Genomic DNA, 19,818 nt, shown 5'->3' with positions numbered 1-19,818 from the left:
TTTCACCATGTTATGATGCAGCAAGAAGCCCCTCACCAGATACTAGTGCCATGACCTTGGACTTCCCAGCCTCCAGAACTGTGAGAAAATAAATTTCTGTTCTATGTAAATTACATAGTCTGTGGTACTTTGTCATAGCAGCACAAAACAAGACAACAAGCAACAATGATGTGAACAGAAAGAAAAATGGGCATAACAAATGAACCATGTTTTTGTCCAAATTAGGTCCACAAGTCCTTATCTGCACCATCCAGACTCAAACACCTTAAGATTTTGGTAGTTCATTTGGTAGCAAAAACTGACTTTAATTGCCGTGAGGATAGAGTCTTCTTATATTCTGCTTAGCTGATTATTCACACATATCACAGCAAAAGCATGAACATGTCTGATTACCAGTTCCTCTCCAGATCCTGTGATAAGGGCTTACAGAGTATACAGGACATACGTGGTATAACTTTTCTGAAATCTTAGATTGAATTCCAAAGCACATCTGGACTTAAGGGACCGTGGATATATACATATATATATGTATTTTGTTTTTGTTTTTTTGAGACAGAGCCCTGCTCTGCCACCCAGGCTGGAGTGCAGTGGCGCTATCTCGGCTCAGTGCAATCTCTGCCTCCCGGGTTCACGCCATTCTCCTGCCTCAGCCTCCCTAGTAGCTGGGACTACAGGCGCACGCCGCCACGCCGTGCTAATTTTTTCTATTTTTAGTATAGACAGGGTTTCACCGTGTTAGCCAGGATGCTGTCGATCTCCTGACCTTGTGATCCGCCCGCCTCGGCCTCCCAAAGTGCTGGGATTACAGGCGTGAGCCACCGCGCCCGGCAGGATTTATATTTTAAGGAGGCAGGGGAGTTATTCTCCATGGGAGGAAAGAAGCTGTGAGCTGCCTTGCGCTTTGGCATGTTTCTCTATCATGCAGATAAGAAGCTAGTTCAGTCAAGCGTACGCAGATTTGTGGATGGAAAAACTGGTGCTCCCAGGAGGAGGGGAGCAGATTGAGGAATTACTGACACCTTCTAGGGGCGACCAGCCAGATGTGCAGGTGAAGCACAAGACAGGTTCTTTTCATGCCTCCACTATCCTGGCCTCGACCAAACCGCAGAGGGAAAAACTCAGGTGAGAGTGAGAAAGCACAAAGGCACTTTCAGTTAGGTTTGTAGCGGTGTGATCGTCACTTAGCACTCATTCATTCGTGTATTCACACATTTATGCATGTTTCACAGATCAAACTGTTGAGGGTCCACAAACAGGCTGAAGACCTCGTCTGGAGGGAGACTGCAGTGAACCCAAGTTCTCTCAAATAAGCGCATCGACATAACAAGATTTAGAAAAGAATGAGCAAGGTGCTGTGAGAGCAGCTAGCGGGGGCTGGACTGGGTCCCCGCGGCCAGGCTTCCAAGTCGAGCTGGCTTTTGGGTGGGACTAGAAGACGGGCTAGTCTGCGCCCCAGGATCCCTCCCTGAGGACAAACAAAAGGCCAGGTCCTCCTTTCTCCCGCTTGTCCTTCGGCATTCGCGGGACCCGGATGCTAGACCAGCTGGCCGGACGGCTCGCTAGGACCCGCGGGTGCAGCTGGCCCCTGCCATTTCCGCTTCCTGCCGTGGGGCGGGGCTTCCGGTTGTCGGAGGCGAGGCTTGTCGGCTGTCAAAGGGGAGGCCCGGCCCGGAAGCTACAGCAGCGGCGCGGAGACTGCGGGGCGGGCCATGGCGGCGAACCTGAGCCGGAACGGGCCAGCGCTGCAGGAGGCCTACGTGCGGGTGGTCACCGAGAAGTCCCCGATCGACTGGTGGGCGGCGAGATGGGCCAGGGTCGGGCCAGGGGCTGCCTCAGGGGTGGGTCTGTCTGGGGAGAGCCGGGGACTCGGGAGGAGCGGGAGCGCGAGCGCGGAGTGGCGCCCAGGCAAGTGGCCTAGGGCTTACCTGTCTGCCCTTCCACACCGCAGCAGAATTGCTGTCTCACCCTCGTGACCCCTTGCTCCGCCGATTGTGGACAGGTTAAACCCGGCTTGGGGGGACCCAGTGAGTCCCCGCCCCTCCCCCTGCCTCTCGCCACCCACTGTGGGCTCCGCGGGCTTCCATGTTGGATCCTCGGCCTGGTCGTGCTTGCTAGCTTCGCCAGGTTCTTCTTTCCAGTCCTGGGACTTCTCTGGAGAAGGGGGTCCTGCACAGCCCTCTCTGAGGAGGCGGAAGCCACGCCCGTTTTTTTGCAAACGCTGTGTTCAGGGATGGGCACTTGAGAGCGGCCTGGCAGCCGGGCTGTGAATGTAAGCCTTGCCCTGGGGGCTTCAGACGAGGAGCTCCGGGATCTGGGTTCTTGGCTCTCTGTGAACGTGGACTTCAGAACTTTCGTTTCTCCAAAAAGTGTACTCTTTCCTGTGCCTGAGCCATGGGAAGATGTACGAAAGTAGGATGCTTGGTATCTATTTGGGAAAAGGTCCCATTTTCCCCTCCAACACCCAAGATATCCTCACTTTCCCCTTTGCTTAAATTGTTTTCGCTGACTAGTTTGAGAAATCCCAGTTCTGAGAAATATGCTGAGTATGGTGGGCTAAGGTGACCAACTTTGGGGAATAGAAACTGGGCCTTGGAGGCTGAGTCGTGGTGGGGCTACCCTGTGGTCAGCACTGAGGCCCTCCCAACTGTCTTCCTCTTGTGTGGGGGCCATCTCCACTTGTGTAAGTGCTTTCTCATCTCCTCTGCTCTCCCTAGTGCCCAGCACAGAGCGGCTTTTATGCAATGTACTGTTGTGATCCTGAGGATGTTATGGCTTTGCCTTTTCCTCAGCCCTCGGCCATTAGGGGAAGAGCTTTAGAACACCAGTTGCTTGGTTCTGTGGGGTCTGTGTAGACTCTCCTGTCAGGTCTGGGTGCCCTGGATGGCACTTATGCCAAACAGCACATCTTCTTTTTGGGAGGCATCTAAAGAAGGATGTCTCGTCACTTCCTTGGTAGGGTTTTCTGTCTGCTTTATAATCCCTCAGATTTACCCACATGTCAGTCAGTGTTATTTTTCTCAGGAGAGTTTCTAGATGTCAGCCCCCTGTTTTGCCTGTCTCCTATTCCTGTTCGTGTTTCTCTTAGACCTCTCCTGTTACTTAAAAGCCAGTCAATAGTATCTCTGCAATGAGTGTCCCATTTTCATGTCCACATCATACCACTTGGCTTTAGAACCCAGAAGAATCTTTGCCCCTCTCCAGCCCTGCCCAATTAAAGATTTTGCTTCTTAACATGTTCTTGATCACTCTGTTTACCCTGGCAGACTTACCTAGGAGCTTCCTGGCACTCCTGATCTAGCTCCCTTCCAGGTCTCTCTTCATCATCAGTCTTCTCAGGAACCATCACTGGTTTGGGATGATGCCTCCCAGCCCACCTGGCAGTTTGGGCTTCCCTCTTCAGACCTCCTATGTTCCTAGCCTTTCCTTGGGCTGCTTACCAGAGCTGTCTGCTACCACTCCTGGCCTGGTGCTTACCCACCCCATCTACTCTCTGTTCCTCATGAGGGTTGTGGAGCCTCCTCTTTCCCCTTATGAAGTCAGAACCCACCCATCTCACTGGACTCATCTGCCCAGACAGCCATGCCATGCTCCCTCCCTACCTCCAGGCTCTTGCAGCACTACAGGTTGTGTCACTCAGCAGCATAACCCACTGACCTCCACCCTCATCGTCACAGCCATTAAGGTAGTTACTCAGCAGATACTGTGTGGCAGATTCCTGCACACTGCGGAAAAATATCTGGACCATGTCACTTCCGTGTCTGTAACTCTACAGTGGCTTCCTGTTGCATGTTGAATAAAGCCTAGACTCCTTGCCCTGCTGATGCCCTGCATGACCCAGAACCTACCACCCCTTTCATTTACCACACTGTGGCCACACCTGTTTGTCACCACTCTGGCCGTCTTTCTCTTCCTCAAACTTACAAGCTGGTTCCTCTTCAGAGTCCTTGCTCTGCTGCTTCCTCTGCATGGAGCACACTTTTTCCACATCGTTCCGGGTGGCTCCCCAGCCTTCGCTTTTTGGCCCCGAGGTTGCCTTCTCAGAGAGGCCTTCCTTGATTCCTAGCTCCTTGTTTGTAGGCACTTTTTCCCATCTTTCTGTTTGACTTCCTTCAGACAGATGCCAGACACAAAATATGCTGGAAATCCTTATGGGTTTTCTTGTCACCTTTATCTCTTACTAGAAGGGGTGGGGTGGGCTCTTTCTCTGTCCTTGGTGCCTGAGGCACAGTTGTTATGTGTGGCAGATGCTTAGATGAAGGATGGACCGAGAGTCATACAGAAAAAGTGGTAGAGATCTCAGAGGAAGAAGAGGTGGTCTCTAGCTTGGTGGGTCATAAGAGGTTTCACACACACAGTGCTGGCATTGGGGAGGGCAGATAGAGTGGGGAGCAGCCATGACATCAGCTCTCCGTCTTGGATCTGTCTCCCGCCCCTGCTTACTCCATATCTTGGCATCTAATAGTACCTTAGTGTTAAGTGTGTGTTTTTTCTCCCATTAGAAAATAAGTTTCATGGGCAGGACCTTTTAGGGATTGTTCATAGCTGCATTCCTGTAAGTAGTAAGCAGTAGGCTCTCAGTACTTATTTTCAAAGGCATGATTGAATTATAAGGTGCTTGACACTCCATATTCCTTGCTGTTCAAAGGCCAGTGCACCATGTTTTTTCATGTTCATTTGAAACTTCCTTCGCCCTTCTTTCAAAAGGCCTCTGAACTGGGAATGAGCCTCTGCGCTGGGAACATTCTTAAAGGTGGCCTGGGGTAGAGAAGGATCAAGTCAGAGAGATAGGTGGCAGGCATTGAGCTTGGCTCTTACTATATTAGCTGCTGAGTCCCTTCTTTTTTTTTTTTTTTTTTTTGAGACAGAGTCTTGCTCTGTCACCCAGGCTAGAATGAAGTGGCATGATCTCGGCTCACTGCAACCGCTGCCTCCCGGGTTCAAGTGATTTTCCTGCCTCAGCGTCCCAAGTAGCTGGGATTACAGGCACCCACCACCACACCTGGCTAATTTTGTATTTTTAGTAGAGACGGGGTTTCCCATGTTGGCCAGGCTGGTCTCAAACTCCTAACCTCAGGTGATCCACCCGCCTTGGCCTCCCAAAGTACTGGGATTGCAGGCGTGAGCCATCGCAGCTGGCTGAGTCCCTTCTTGCAAGAGCTGGGTTGAGCTGCCATCTTCTGTTACCTGCTGCTTGTGCCAGCTTGCTATCTTCTGGCAGCCAGGGCTTTGTGGCCATCAAGAGTAATGGGCTTCTTTCCTCCAGGGAGTTCCCCCAGCTCATGCTGGCAGTGTGCCACCTCCCAAATCTTTCTCTTGTTTCTCTGTGTTCTTTTCTCTAGTTCCTTTTCTCTGAGTGTTTCTCATTCAGTGTTTCTGTCCTGTATTCTGTCTCCCCTCCTGGTAAGCAGTGCCTTTTCCCGGAGGCCTGTCTCCTCCCTACCAACCAGATCCACTGGGCCTGGGTCTAACTTCTTCCATTTTTCTCAGGCATAAGCATCTCTGCCCAGTGGCATTGGCAAAGCCCTGGAGAAGCCAAGTTGAAGCTGATTTGGTTCCTGTCCGACTGTTTATCCCTGGAGCTTCCGTCTGGCCTGCCTCAGCAGGCCTGTGCTTTAGAGCCTGGGGAGATGACACACACTGGACTGGGTTTTGCCTTTGACTTACAGTCCAGTGGGTCAGTGCCTCCAACCCATGTCCAGCAGCCCTGCTGGGGATGTTGAGTTGCTGCAAGGTTCATGCTATTAGCAAGCCAGAATGAATCTTTACCAGAGTTTTGTTTTTGTTTTTAAGAGTTAGGGTTTTACTCTGTTGTTTGGGCTGGAGTACAATGGCATCATCATGGCTCACTGTAGCCTCAACCTCCCAGGCTTAAGTAATCCTCCCACCTCAGCCTCCCGAGTAGTTGGGACTACAGGCATGTGCCACCACGCCTGGCTGATTTTTGTATTTTTGGTAGAGACAGGGTCCCACCATGTTGCCCAGGCTGGTCTCAAACTCCTGGGCTCAAGCGACCCTGCTGCCTCAGCCTCCCAAAGTCCTGGGATTATAGGCACGAGCCACCACACCTGGCCCAGAGTTCTTTTCTTTTTTTTGAGACAGAGTCTCACTCTGTTGCCCAGGCTGGAGTGCAGTGGTACGATCCTGGCTCACTGCAAGTCCCGCCTCCCAGGTTCACGCCATTCTCCTGCCTCAACCTCCTGAGTAGCTGGGACTATAGGTGCCTGCCACCATGCCCGGCTGATTTTTTGTATTTTTAGTAGATGGGATTTCACTGTGTTAGCCAGGATGGTCTCAATCTCCTGACCTCATGATCCGCATCCGCCCGCCTCGGCCTCCCAGAGTGCTGGGATCACAGGCGTGAGCCACTGCACCCGGCCCAAAGTTCTTATGAATAATTAATCTTACAGGAAAAGAAAGCCATGGTCCCATGTCACTCCTGGAGAGATAAGGCTCTACTAGATAGAAAACTTGCTCATGGGTACCTGTCCGTGAGGGGCTTGGCAGGTTCATGGTTTTAACTGTGTGATTTCATGTTGTGTCATTCCCTTGTGGTTTCTGATAAACACAACCTGTAGTAGTCTGTGTTTACCAAAAAGTCTCAAGCCTGGAAGGGCCTGCTGCCCTACCCACCAGGCTTCACTGGAGCCAGGGCAGATGTGCACAGAAGTGGTGGGCAGCCTTCCAAGGGGCCCAGTGCGTGTATTTCTCCGACTTCTCCTTTTGGGTGCTCTGGGTTCAGGAACATGTAGATATGTTTTGTCTCTTCAAATCCGTATACCTGGTGGCCAGGTGAGTATTTGACAACGAATGTATAGCAGTCGTTGGGAAATTCCACAGCTCATGTTTTCCTCATAGTAGATGTGTGCTCCCATCTCCATGGCTTTGTCCCTCACAACTCCCACCCCACGTTAAGTCAGGCCAGTGTCCTCCCAGCTGCAGAGCTGAGAAGGCTGCACAGTTGCCTACTGAGAACCTGCCTAGCGGGTCATAGCAAAGTGAGAACGGGCCCGTGCCCACCCACAGTGTTACTGTCGGCCCAAGCTCTTTAGGATATAGTGGAAAGTCATGGTGGGTGCGGTGAGGAGAGATGGAACCCAAGGTGCTGGCTACAGAGCTCACTTGTGTTTCATTTCAGGGCTCTCTTTACCTATGAAGGCAACAGCAACGACATCCGCGTGGCTGGCACAGGGGGTGAGTATGACTCCAAATGGACTCGGGGACACCAGGAGGTAGGAGGGTGACGTGTGCAAAGGAGAAAGGATTGTGACCATCAGCAGTCCATCTCAGCTGGCATTTCAGCTATTGCACAGAAAGAAGGGGACTCTATCACACAGGTGGCCTCTGCCAGTGGCTCAACACCTTCCTCCACTGAGGGTAGGAAATGGGCCGGACCTGCCTCCTGCAGACCCACCCTATATTAACTCCGTTGGGGGTTCCCTGGCCCCTTGATCAGGACATGAGCCAACAACGGGCAGGACGGGGGGTCAGCGCACTCAGCCGTCTTGGTCCACTGAGCCACATGGGGCTTCCAGTGCTCACTGGCCACTTCTGGCAGGCCTTAGGTTTCAGATATGTGTAAGTGAAAACATTCCTCCTTGGCTCTCCATCCCTCTGGGTGCAGGGGAGTGCTTTCTCTTTGTCTACTTGGGGAGAGCTGAGAGGGAAACAGGCCTCTCCAGCTTGTGGGCAGCTTGTGTAGGGAGCTGCGGCGGGAAGCTCACCAGTCCCAGAACTGGTGCTGGTGGAAAGAAAGTCCACAGACATACCCCCTTCTCCCTTTGTCCTGCCCTGGTCTTGTGCCGAGTGCTTGCAGGGGCCCCATCCTCACTGGAAGAGGCAGTATCACTGCAGATAGTCAAGGGGGAGGCTCTGGGGGTCTCTACAGGAAGGACAGGCTCTTGGCCAGCACAGAGCAGAGGTTGTCAGGGTAGTCTTGGTCAGAGTGTGACCTGTGGGCCCCCCAGCTGACACCCCTGACTGCTCCTCCTCCAGAACTTGCCTGACCCGTCCCTCTGTCCTGAGCTGGACATGGCTTCATTGTTCAGTGAGCACTCAGAGTGTGTTCTCCACGGTTTGATGTCTGTTGTTGGTAGAAAGCCCCTTCCTTTCACAACCTTTTTGGGAGGTGTCCCCTTTCTAGAAGGATTGCCATTGAACAGTAGACATGTGGTGTGACAGGTGGCTGGGAGTTGCAGGGATCAACAACTCGAGAGTCTCCTGTCATCATCCCCAGTGGCACAGGACAGGGCTCTGCCACAAACGCAACAATTTGCTGTCCCCAGCTTGGGGCTCATGACCGCCTCCACTCATATGGAGCCCTGTAGCTGAAATACCTGATCAGCTCTTCCTCCTTATAACCTGGGAAAGCTTGTGGGGGCTAAGCCTCAGTGTCAGGGAGAATCGTTTAGAGCTGCCCACTCCTGCGCTCCCCCTGTCCCCATCACCCTCTCTTCTGGAGTCTGAGGGCTGAGCCAGTTATGCCACTGCAGGATGTTCAATCTGGTCTGGCTGTCTGGGCGGCCCTGGAGCTTGAGCAGACACAGGTGCAGGCAGTGGTGACTCTACAGGCCCTGCTATTCGGGCCCCTTTGCAAGGTTGCGGCAACAATAAAATTTTGACGTAGACATCCTCCATTTGGAAGTCTGGTGGCTGGTTTGCTGTGGAAATGACCCTGTTTTTATTTCCAGAATTACCTCTGGGTTTAGAGAAGTGGTTTTTAAACGAGTGTGGGTAAAAAAAATTACCTGAGGTACTTGTGAGAATCGCAGACTCCTAGGTCCCACCCGGCTCTCATCAATCAGTTTAGTGAGGGTGGTTCCCAGGACTCTGATTTTAAACATACCCCTAGAAAGATTCTGATACAGGTAGAGGTGAGAAGCCCTGGTTTAGAGGCAGCCCGGCCTCCCTTCCTGGTGGGACCAGGGCCAGTAGGGAATGTCAGGGCCACCCCTGACCTTCATTGTGACTCTGCTGCAGAGGGTGGCCTGGAGGAGATGGTGGAGGAGCTCAACAGTGGGAAGGTGATGTACGCCTTCTGCAGAGTGAAGGACCCCAACTCCGGACTGCCCAAATTTGTCCTCATCAACTGGGTATGTGGAGCCCGTTTCATCTAGGTGTGACCCAGGAAACCCCATTGTCTTCTTTCCTGTTTTGACTTGACTTCAGGAACAAAGTGTTTTACTGGCATGACTTAGTAGTAGATCAATAGAACAGCTCTGAGCTGGTGAATGAGCAGAATAGTTGACAGATTCATTGTGGCCCAAAGAATAACTGTGGCTTTGCTCTGCAGAATTCACCCTCCAAGCCTAGAGTTCTTCCTGCAAAATGGATTAAAAGCAGTCACAGGGAGTCCTTGCTCCGTGCTCTTGAGGGTGGTTGTTCTGATGGAGTAGGGAGCCTGAGGGAGTGTTTAGGAGCCTGGGAGTACAGGGACAGGGCCTTCTTGATCCCTTGGTGGGGATCAAGAAAACTCTTGAAGGCTGGGTGCTGTGGCTCACACCTGTCATCCTAGAACTTTGGGAGGCTGAGGTGGGTGGATTGCCTGAGCTCAGGAGTTTGAGACCAGCCTGGGCAACATGGTGAAACCCCGTCTCTACTAAAATACAAAAAATTAGCTGGGCATGGCAGCATGCACCTGTAGTGCCAGCTACTCGGGAGGCTGAGGCAGGAGAATTGCTTGAACCCAGGAGGCAGAAGTTTCAGTGAGCCAAGATTGCGCCACTGTACTCCAGCCTGGGCCACAGAGCAAGAGTCCATCTCCAAAAAAAAAGAAAAAAAGAAAATTCATGAAATGCCCCCACAGCGAAAGCTGGTAGCCATCCTGCCCAGGGAGCGTCCATGAGCCCCTTGGAGGCATGGGAACTTACCTCACCCATGTGATGCAGTCAGAAGAATAGGTTCTGCTTTGGGGGTTGCAGTTTTCTCTTTTCTGGGACACAGGGTAGATGTCGGGTCCCCAGGGGAGGGAAGTGGCTTTGGGGGAGGCCTGGGTCAATCTGGGCATACTTGTGTTGCAGACAGGCGAGGGTGTGAATGACGTGCGGAAGGGAGCCTGCGCCAGCCACGTCAGCACCATGGCCAACTTCCTGAAGGTAAGGCCAGGCGAGGCCTGCTTCACTGGGAACAGGCCTCACAGGCTTGAGGTCTCCCAGGTTCCTGGGTGCGAGCAAGTGGGAATCAGAACTGGAGTTGGGAGTGTGCTCATAGCTAATGCTCTCTGCCTGCCCTTCAGGGCATGACCAGAGGCTGCTTCACTCTGGGTCAGTGAGTGCATGGGAGGTCAGGATGTTGCCAGGGCCACCTACGGGCCTACCTCAGTGGGGCAGGATAAAGGACCATGCCGGAGCTGGTGCCGTGAGAAGGGTGGGCCCTGGTTCTGTTTTGTTTTATGATCCCTCTAAACAGCTTAGTAATAGCGTCAGGATTTGGAGGAAGGGGAGAGTGCCCACCATCTTAGCACGCACGTGCCCTTTTGATGCATTCCTTTCCAGCCCCCTCTACGTGGATTTATGTCAGTCCTATAATAGAACCTTTTTAAATTTTAAAAACTATTTGTAACAAAAGCATTTGTTGGTCACTTGTCAGGTAACTTTTTGCATTTCTCTGGTTGCATTTCTCTGGCAAAGGAGACTCAGAATTTTGATTTCTCGTTCTGCCAACATTTCTTCAGCTATACCTCAGTTTCCATCTAGGAGCTGATAAGAGAATTCCCAGCTTTTCGAGTATACAGGTTTGAGTATCCTTTATTTGAAATGTTTAGGACCAGAAATGTTTTGGATTTCTTCAGATTTGGGAATATTTGCAGTTCAGCATCCAAAATCCGAAATTCTCCAGAATCTGAAATTTTTTTTTTTTTTTTTTTTTTTTTGAGACAGGGTCTCACTCTGTTGCCCAGGACGGAGTACAGTGGCACGATCTTGGCTCACTGCAAGCTCCGCCTCCCGGGTTCACACCATTCTCCTGCCTCAGCCTCCCGATTAGCTGGGACTACAGGTGCCCGCCACCACGCCCAGCTAATTTTTTGTATTTTTAGTAGAGACAGGGTTTCACCATGTTAGCCAGGATGGTCTTGATCTCCTGACCTCATGATCTGCCCACCTTGGCCTCCCAAAGTGCTAGGATTTCAGGCATGAGCCACCACGCCCGGCCCAGAATCTGAGATTTTTTGAGTGCTGACATAATGCTTAAAGGAAGTGTTCATTGGAGCAGTTCGGATTTTGGAATTTTAGGTTAGGGATGCTTAACCTGTATAGTAACAGTGAATGAGGTCATGGGTCTGGCTTCTCATGAAGAAATCATTGGCTTACTTTTTGTAGAAAACATGCATGGCATTCTTTTATCAGAGTTTTTTTTGTTGTTGTTTTGTTTTTTGTTTGTTTGTTTTGAGACAGAGTCTCACTCTGTCACCCAGGCTGGAATGCAGTGGCATGATCTCGGCTCACTGCAACCTCTGCCTCCCAGGTTCAAGTGATTTTCCTGCCTCAGCCTCCTGAGTAGTTGGGATTACAGGTGCCTGCCATCATGCCCGGCTAAGTTTTGTATTTTTAGTAGAGATGGGTTTCCCCATGTTGGCCAGGCTGGTCTGGAATCCCTGACCTCAAGTTATCTGCCCTCCTCAGCTTCCCAAAGTGCTGGGATTACAGGCGAGAGCCACCGCGCCCAGCCCAGAGTTTATATATAATAGTTGATATATAATAGTTGTACATATTTTTTGCATACATGTCATATTTTGATACCTGTATACAATGTATACGATGAATCAGGGTAATTAGCATGTTCATCAGCTCAAACATTTATCTGTTCTTTGTGTTGGGAACATTACAGTTTTTCTCTTCTAGCTAATTTGAAATACACAAAATTATTGTTAACTATAATTTCCCTTCTGTACTACTGAATACTAGAATTTATTCCTTCTATTTAACTGTACTTTTGTACCTATTAAGCAACTTCTCTTCATTTTCTCTCCCCCATGCCCTTCCCAACTCCTGGTAACCACCATTCTACTCTCTCCCTCCATGATACCCACTTTTTTAGCTCCCACATATGAGTGAGAACATGCAATACTTGTCTTCTGTGCCTGGCTTATTTCCCTTAACATTATGACCTCCAGTTCCATCCATGTTGCTGCAAATGACAGGATGTCATTCTGTTTTATGGCTGAATAATATTCCCTCATGTTTATATACTACATTTTCTTTACCCTTTCATCCATTGATGGACGTTTTGGTTGATTCCGTATCTTGGCTATTGTTAATAGTGCTGAACTTCAGAGTTGGATATATCCCCAGCAGTTGGATTGCTAGATCATATGGTAGTTCTGCTTTTAGTAGGACAAATACTGTTTTAAAAACCATACTGTTGTCTGGGCGCGATGGCTCAAGCCTGTAATCCCAGCACTTTGGGAGACTAAGGTGGGCAGATTATCTGAGGTCAGGAGTTCGAGACCAGCCTGGCCAACATGGTGAAACCCCGTCTCTACTAAAAAAATACAACAATTAGCCAGGTGTGGTGGCAGGCACCTGTAATCCCAGCTACTCAGGAGGCTGAGGCAGAGAATCTCTTGAACCTGGGAGGTGGAGGTTGCAGTGAGCCGAGATTGTGCCCCTGCACTCCAGCCTGGGCAACAGAGTAAGACTCTGTCTCAAAAAAAACCCCAAAAAACCATACTATTTTTATAATGGCTGTACTACTTTACATTCCTACCAACAGTGTATAAGAATTTCCCTTTCTCCACATCCTTGCTAGCATTTATTTTTTATGTTTTTTATAGTAGCCATTCTAACTGTGGTGAGATGATAGCTCATTATGGTTTTGGTTTGCATTTCCCTGATGATGGTTAGTGATGTTGAGCATTTTCTCATATGTAGTTAGCCATGTGTATATCATCTTTCGAGAAATATCTGTTAAGGTCTTTTGCCCATTTTAAAATCAGATTATTATTTTTTTGCTATTGAGTTGTTTGAGTTCCTTATATATTCTGGTCGCTAATTCCTTGTCAGATGGATAGTTTGAAGATATTTTCTCCCATTCTGTAGGTTGTCTGTTTACTTTGTTGATTGCTTCATTTGCTGTGCAGAAGCCTTTTAGCTTGATTTAGTCCAACTGGTTGATTTTTGCTTTTGTTGCCTGGGCTTTTGAGGTCTTAACCCAAAAAAAATCTTTGCCCAGACCAGTGTCCAGGGGCATCTCTCCAATGTTTTATTTGAGTAGTTCATAGTTTCAGGTCTTACATTTAAGTCTTTTTTAATCCATTTTGAGTTTTTTTTTAATATGGTGAAAGATGAAGATTTAGTTTCATTCTTCTGCATATGGATATCCAATTTTCCTAGCCCTGTTTATGAAAGAGACCGTCCTTTCCCCAGTGTATGTTCCTGTCACCTTTGTTAAAAATGAGTTGGCTATAAGTGTGTGTGGGTGCTCTGTTAGTTTCCATTGTTCTATGTGTCTGTGTTTATGCCAGTACCATGCTGTTTTGCTTACTATAGTTTTGTAGTTTAATTTGAAATCAGGTGGTGTGAAGCGTCCAGCTTTGTACTTTTTGCTTCGAATTGCTTTAGCTATTCAGGGTCTTTTGTGGCTTCCAGATGGCATTTAAAACTAGTTTTCATTGATTAGAAGGAAGGCCTTTGATGCAAATCATGCCTGGGCTGTCTACTGATATACAGCGGGGAACAGCTACAGAAGGAACCACTGGATAGCACAGTGGAGGGCAAGGGTCTCACGTGAACTGGGACAAGAATGAAGGGTTTGCTCCAAGTTGGTTTGTTTGAGCCCTTGAGGGGAACTCGTGCCTCAGTTTTCAGCAGCCAGACAGGTGCCTTCTGGTTTCCTGATTCCAGTCCTGTGTGGTGTAGTAGTGGCCCGTGCTGTGTGGACTGACAGGAGTTTGGCCCATCTCCTGGGCTTGCAAAGCCCTTCTTTCAAGTGCTGCTCCTGCTGCAGGGGGCCCACGTGACCATCAACGCACGGGCCGAGGAGGATGTGGAGCCTGAGTGCATCATGGAGAAGGTGGCCAAGGCTTCAGGTGCCAACTACAGCTTTCACAAGGAGAGTGGCCGCTTCCAGGACGCGGGACCCCAGGCCCCAGTGGTGAGTGCTGCCTGCCCATCGCCAGCCCTTTTGTTACTCAGGGCCTGAGGGCAGGGGGCCAGGAATATGCACTTCCCAGCACCCGGGCTGGCTGGGCCCATGCCTGCTTAGTTTCTGCAGATGGTAACCCCTGAGCTGTGGTGATTGTCCACTGACCAGATGAGCAGGAATAGCCCTCTGACCTTGCCTAGGAGTTGGACTAGCTGTTCTGGAGCCTTCCTCTGGAGCCCAGCCTCTGTGGTCAGAGTGGAGGCTCTGCAGGATGCATGGCTATGATAGTCTGGCTGCCCTCAAGGTCATGGCACTGGCACATCCTGGGCTGTCCCTGGAGGTAGCCGCTATGGAGGAACTAAAGGAGGCATCAAGGCGGAGCCTAAAACCAGAGCAGACCCCTTGGAGTCACAGGAGATACCTGTGGGCCCATGGCCCCAGTGCTGTGTGGAGCTGATGGCTGGGAGCTGTGTCCGCATATGTGCGGTTGGACGTGATTCCTTGGATGCTCTTGTGCTAGTCAGCTGTCTGAGTGCCCCTGGTCAGAAGCCTGCCTCAGAACTGCCCAATGTCTAGGAGTTTGCAGGTGGGGTATGGGGGCCTTTCTTGCCCTGGCCCCCATCCATGAGGGCCAGAGACCACCAGAGCCCCCTCTAGTGTTGTCTGGGATTGAGCATCCACCTTGGGGCAGTGTCCTGTGCTTCTTTCAGGTCATCTTGGTGTGTGTCACTGGGCAGTGCTCTGCTGCCTCTGCTGGGTCCAGTCCTAGCAGCACTCACCTGTGCTGTCACAAGTTTAGCATATTCTCTCCTCTGGTGCCTGTGGGCCTGGCCTTCCACCTGGGTCCAGGTCTGTAATGAATGCTGTCCCCTACAGGGCTCTGTGTACCAGAAGACCAATGCTGTGTCTGAGATTAAAAGGGTTGGTAAAGACAGCTTCTGGGCCAAAGCAGAGGTGAGTGCTGCCCCGGGGCGTGCTGGGCACGTGGGAGTGTTCTGCTTGCTGTAGCTCAGCTTTCCTCACAAGCGAGCTCGTGCAGCATCCGCTCTCCTTGGTGCCCATTACAGATGGTCACACTGAGGCTCGGGTAGGTTAAGCCACAAGGCTAATGAGCGACTGGCTCTGGTGCCTGCCTTTGGCCATGTGCCCAAAACCCAGTCCTGGGCAGGGGATTAGGCTGAAGTGTCAGCACAGGGCTGAGCGGGCAGCGGCTCTCCCTGCAGAAGGAGGAGGAGAACCGTCGGCTGGAGGAAAAGCGGCGGGCTGAGGAGGCGCAGCGGCAGCTGGAGCAGGAGCGCCGGGAGCGTGAGCTGCGTGAGGCTGCACGCCGGGAGCAGCGCTATCAGGAGCAGGGTGGCGAGGCCAGCCCCCAGAGGTGAGCCAGAGGTAGAAGCTGGCCTGGGGGACCCACCCTGAGGCATTGCTGGGCACCCGCTCCATCCCATAGAGGCGAGGAGGACTAAGGGGTGTGGCATGAGAAGCTGTGGCTGTGCCTCAGCTGTGCCCCACCCGGCCCTTCCCAGCAGGACGTGGGAGCAGCAGCAAGAAGTGGTTTCAAGGAACCGAGATGAGCAGGTAAGATGGGGGTGCTCTACTTGTTTGGACCTGTCCTGGCCACACACAGAAGTCCCTGATCTCGGTTTGAGGGCCCAGCCCAGACCTGGGCAGAGGCTGCCCTGCAGTCAGCTGGGGCAGGTTGGAATCTGGGCACCTCAAGAGGTGGCAGTATAGAAGAAAGCCAAAGGCGGAAGCTTCGGGCTTGGACCACACCTAGTCCTGGGGGAGGCCCTGTGAGCTCCTTGGCTTCTGTGTTTTACTTCCTTTTTTAAAGTTACTTTTTATTTTTAAATGACTTCTCACCTGAGAACATGTTTTGCCTCCTGGCCCCACACTCACCTTTGAGGGGCTACTGGGCCAACAGCTGGAGGGGCTGTGATCTGGGGAGAGGTGGTGAAAGTGTTGCCCACTGCAGGGGTCAACATGTGCTTCCCTCCAGGAGTCTGCCGTGCATCCGAGGGAGATTTTCAAGCAGAAGGAGAGGGCCATGTCCACCACCTCCATCTCCAGTCCTCAGCCTGGTGAGATCTCCCTTTGGGCGTGGCCATGAGGCAGCAGCAGGCTGACGGGGAGCCTGGGGTCCTATGTGGGCTCCCCCAAGGCTAGTGACAGATGTTATCGGTGACAGGGGTGAGGAGAAGGGACACCTGGGGCCATTGACCTCATCAGTGACCACACTGGTCACCAGTTTGGCCTCCAAAAGATATTGGGCTGCGCTGGCCCTGAGGTCTCTGTTCCTGCACTAGCCAGAGCAAACCCCATGAGACTGCCTCAAGCACACGAGGGTGGAGGGTTCTGTGGGGGGCGTGTGTGTGTGTGTGTGTGTGTGCGCGTGCGTGCACGTGCACAGCAGGTGGTGTTTCTGAAGTGATGTATATATTTACCCGGGTTTGCAGGCAAGCTGAGGAGCCCCTTCCTGCAGAAGCAGCTCACCCAACCAGAGACCCACTTTGGCAGAGAGCCAGCTGCTGCCGTCTCAAGGCCCAGGGCAGGCAAGGCACTTGTCACCCCATGGGGACCCTGGGGGACAGCAGTGGAGAAGGGGGATGTGTGGGAGTGAGAACCTGCTGTGTTCCCTGGTGCAGATCTCCCTGCTGATGAGCCGGTGCCCAGCACTCCTCCATGTCTGGTGCAGGCAGAAGAGGAGGCTGTGTATGAGGAACCCCCAGAGCAGGAGACCTTCTACGAGGAGCCCCCACTGGTGGGTTCCTACAGTGGGGCTGGGGCCAGGAAGGGGCTGCATACTCAGGAACACTTATCACGGGCCATCTGAGTTTTCTGGGGGCATGCAACAGGTTTTAAAGCACATGCATTTTTGGAGCAGCCCTGTGTTATAAATTGTCAGGGCAAGCCCCACTCTATAGGAGGTGCTGGGTGGGAAGAGGACCTTGCAGTCTCTGGCTGAGGGATTTGTGCACTGTCCTGCGGCTTCTGTACTCTGGCAGGGCGGGGACAGCAGCAGCCCACGAGCCTGTAGACTGCTTGCCCTCGGCATACTCCCAGCTTGACCTGAGCCATGTGGGACAGAGCAGTGATTGGGTGTTAAGGGCTGAGTCTGGGGTAACACCTTTGTCATCCCTGGGCAGGTGCAGCAGCAAGGTGCCAGCTCTGAGCACATTGACCACCACATTCAGGGCCAGGGGCTCAGTGGGCAAGGGCTCTGTGCCCGTGCCCTGTATGACTACCAGGCAGGTAAGGTGCCCCAGCCTGGCTGGCACAGACCACAGGGTCCTGAGGTTAGAAGACAAGAGGGTCTGGGGTTTTATGGGAAGATGGCACCAGGGGGTATCAGGAAGAGAAGACAGGAGGGTGGGCGGTGCGTTTAGGGGTAGAAGCACCTCTGGAATGGGGGCAACTGTGGCACTGGAGTGTCCTGCACAGCCCAGGCCTCCCCATGTGTTCCTCGTAGCTATTTGCTGGCCACCGATGTGAATCCCAATTGCCATCCTTGTCACAGAACATGGGATCTGAGCAGGGAGGTGGGCCAGGCCTGGATGCTGGTTCACCAGGCGTCCCTAGGTGGAGGCCGTGGAGAATGCGGTGGAAGCTCCCCACAGAGCAGGCTGGTGTCTACTCTAGCCTTTTTCGGGAACGCTCTGTAGGAGGGTATGCCCTAGGGGTGTGGTCACTGGAGCAGCATTGGGACAGGGTGCATTGTTGGCCAAGGCTTAGCAGGGTGGCAGGGATATTTCTGAGGAGGAACCAGAGCTTCAGCAAGCTGTGCTGCAGCAGGGTGGGGCTGCCGTGGGCTGCCCGAGCAGGTGGGATGTGGGAGGGAGCCCCTGATATGCATCTGGGCTCGTCCTCTTTGCAGCTGACGACACAGAGATCTCCTTTGACCCTGAGAACCTCATCACAGGCATCGAGGTGATCGACGAAGGCTGGTGGCGTGGCTATGGGCCCGATGGCCATTTTGGCATGTTCCCTGCCAACTACGTGGAGCTCATTGAGTGAGGCTGAGGGCACATCTTGCCCTTCCCCTCTCAGACATGGCTTCCTTATTGCTGGAAGAGGAGGCCTGGGAGTTGACATTCGGCCCTCTTCCAGGAATGGGACCCCCAGTGAGGATGAGGCCTCAGGGCTCCCTCCAGCTTGGCAGACTCAGCCTGTCACCCCAAATGCAGCAATGGCCTGGTGATTCCCACACATCCTTCCTGCATCCCGCTGACCCTCCCAGACAGCTTGGCTCTTGCCCCGACAGGATACTGAGCCAAGCCCTGCCTGTGGCCAAGCCCTGAGTGGCCACTGCCAAGCTGCGGGGAAGGGTCCTGAGCAGGGGCATCTGGGAGGCTCCAGCTGCCTTCTGCATTTATTTGCCTTTTTTCTTTTTCTCTTGCTTCTAAGGGGTGGTGGCCACCACTGTTTAGAATGACCCTTGGGAACAGTGAACATAGAGAATTGTTTTTAGCAGAGTTTGTGACCAAAGTCAGAGTGGATCATGGTGGTTTGGCAGCAGGGAAGTTGTCTTGTTGGAGCCTACTCTGTGCTCCCCACTCCATTTCTCTGTCCCTCTGCCTGGGCTATGGGAAGTGGGGATGCGGATGGCCAAGATCCCACCCTGGGTATTCGAAAACAGCAGACACAACATGTTCCTCCACGAGGCTCACTCGATGCCTGCAGGCCCCAGTGTGTGCCTCAACTGATTCTGACTTCAGGAAAAGTAACACAAAGTGGCCTTGGCCTGTTGTCTTCCCCTATTTTCTGTCCCAGCTCATCCATGTCTCTGAAGAACAAATATGCTTTTGGACCACGAATTCCCAGTTTGGTCTACACAGGCTCGCAGCTCTGACCTGCCCTGCTGTAGCCTGAATAGCACCCTGCCACCTGCCCGGTGTCTGCCTCTGCTCTGTGTCTGGGATGAGCACCCTCACCCTGAGACTGCAGCTGATGATGATCAGCCACCAGGAAGAGGCTAAATGTTAAGATGGGACTGAAATTGGAGCCTTCCTGCATTCCATTTCCTCTGGGAGAGGCCAAGGGCTGCCCTGCTCCCAGCTTCAGGGAGCCTCTGCCTACATGGGATGGCCCACTGTGTGGCGTGAGGTACCTGGCACCCACCGAGCATCCAGGGAATTAGGTCCCTCCTCCTGTGCCCCAGAGCTGCTAGGCAGACATGGTTGACTCGAGGCGTCACCTGCTAGTGCCTGGGGTGAAGGCTGCATGGAGCCCAACCTTGCTCCTGGCCTTCCTGTGCTCAGGCCTCTCCCCTTTTCTCCAGGGCTTCCTGGTGCCTCTCCTATGAAGAGGGAACTTCCCCTCCACTCCCATGGAAGACCCAGGTTCGGGCTGTTGCCAGCTTTGAGGCCCTCTGTGGGCTTGCCTGTCCCCACCCAAGAGGCAGGGCTCAAAGTGCCACCCGGGGTTTGCAAGGACAGCAGAAGACCACCTGCCCTCTGCAGGAAGCTGTCCGGGAAGCGGTGCCCTGGCTGTGGTCCTTGCTCCCCATGGGGAGAGCCGGGTCAGTTGGCCTCTTCTAACTGGCCCCAAGCACGCCAATTCTAGAGCATGGTTACTAAGTGGCTCTGAAGCTTCAGGGTCACCACAGGCTTGTCCTGACTGCAAACTCATGGAGTGGTTGCAGCCCTGGCTCAGTGTCCTGATGACTAGGGGTGGGTACTAGGCTCCTGCCCCTGGTGACACAGGTATGGAGTCAGGGAGGGTGGGTGGCTGCACCCCTGGTTC

The 19,818-nt window shown here is 52.5% G+C and overlaps 1 protein-coding gene across 11 annotated transcripts; it reads left to right on the top strand.

The window, feature by feature from the left end:
* Positions 1-1,595: 1,595 nt before the first annotated feature.
* DBNL (drebrin like) lies at positions 1,596-18,963 on the top strand. Of its 11 annotated transcripts, none has more exons than XM_055293291.2 (13): positions 1,596-1,792; positions 7,136-7,191; positions 8,977-9,089; positions 10,017-10,091; positions 13,942-14,088; positions 14,956-15,033; positions 15,303-15,454; positions 15,606-15,654; positions 16,076-16,157; positions 16,533-16,628; positions 16,722-16,837; positions 17,223-17,328; positions 17,951-18,963. In XM_055293291.2, the coding sequence occupies exons 1-13, from the start codon at positions 1,710-1,712 to the stop codon at positions 18,088-18,090; spliced, it is 1,293 nt and encodes a 430-aa protein (XP_055149266.1). In that variant the 5' UTR covers positions 1,596-1,709; the 3' UTR covers positions 18,091-18,963. The 11 variants fall into 11 exon arrangements, with proteins under 11 accessions (XP_055149266.1, XP_055149264.1, XP_055149265.1 ...); XM_055293289.2 differs by having other exon boundaries at positions 16,052-16,157; XM_055293290.2 differs by having other exon boundaries at positions 15,603-15,654.
* Positions 18,964-19,818: the final 855 nt, after the last annotated feature.

Source organism: Symphalangus syndactylus, chromosome 9 (assembly GCF_028878055.3).
Source record: "Symphalangus syndactylus isolate Jambi chromosome 9, NHGRI_mSymSyn1-v2.1_pri, whole genome shotgun sequence".
NCBI classification, from domain to species: domain Eukaryota; kingdom Metazoa; phylum Chordata; class Mammalia; order Primates; family Hylobatidae; genus Symphalangus; species Symphalangus syndactylus.
Note: the sequence above shows the minus strand (reverse complement) of the source record. Positions and strands in the feature narration are given on the sequence as shown.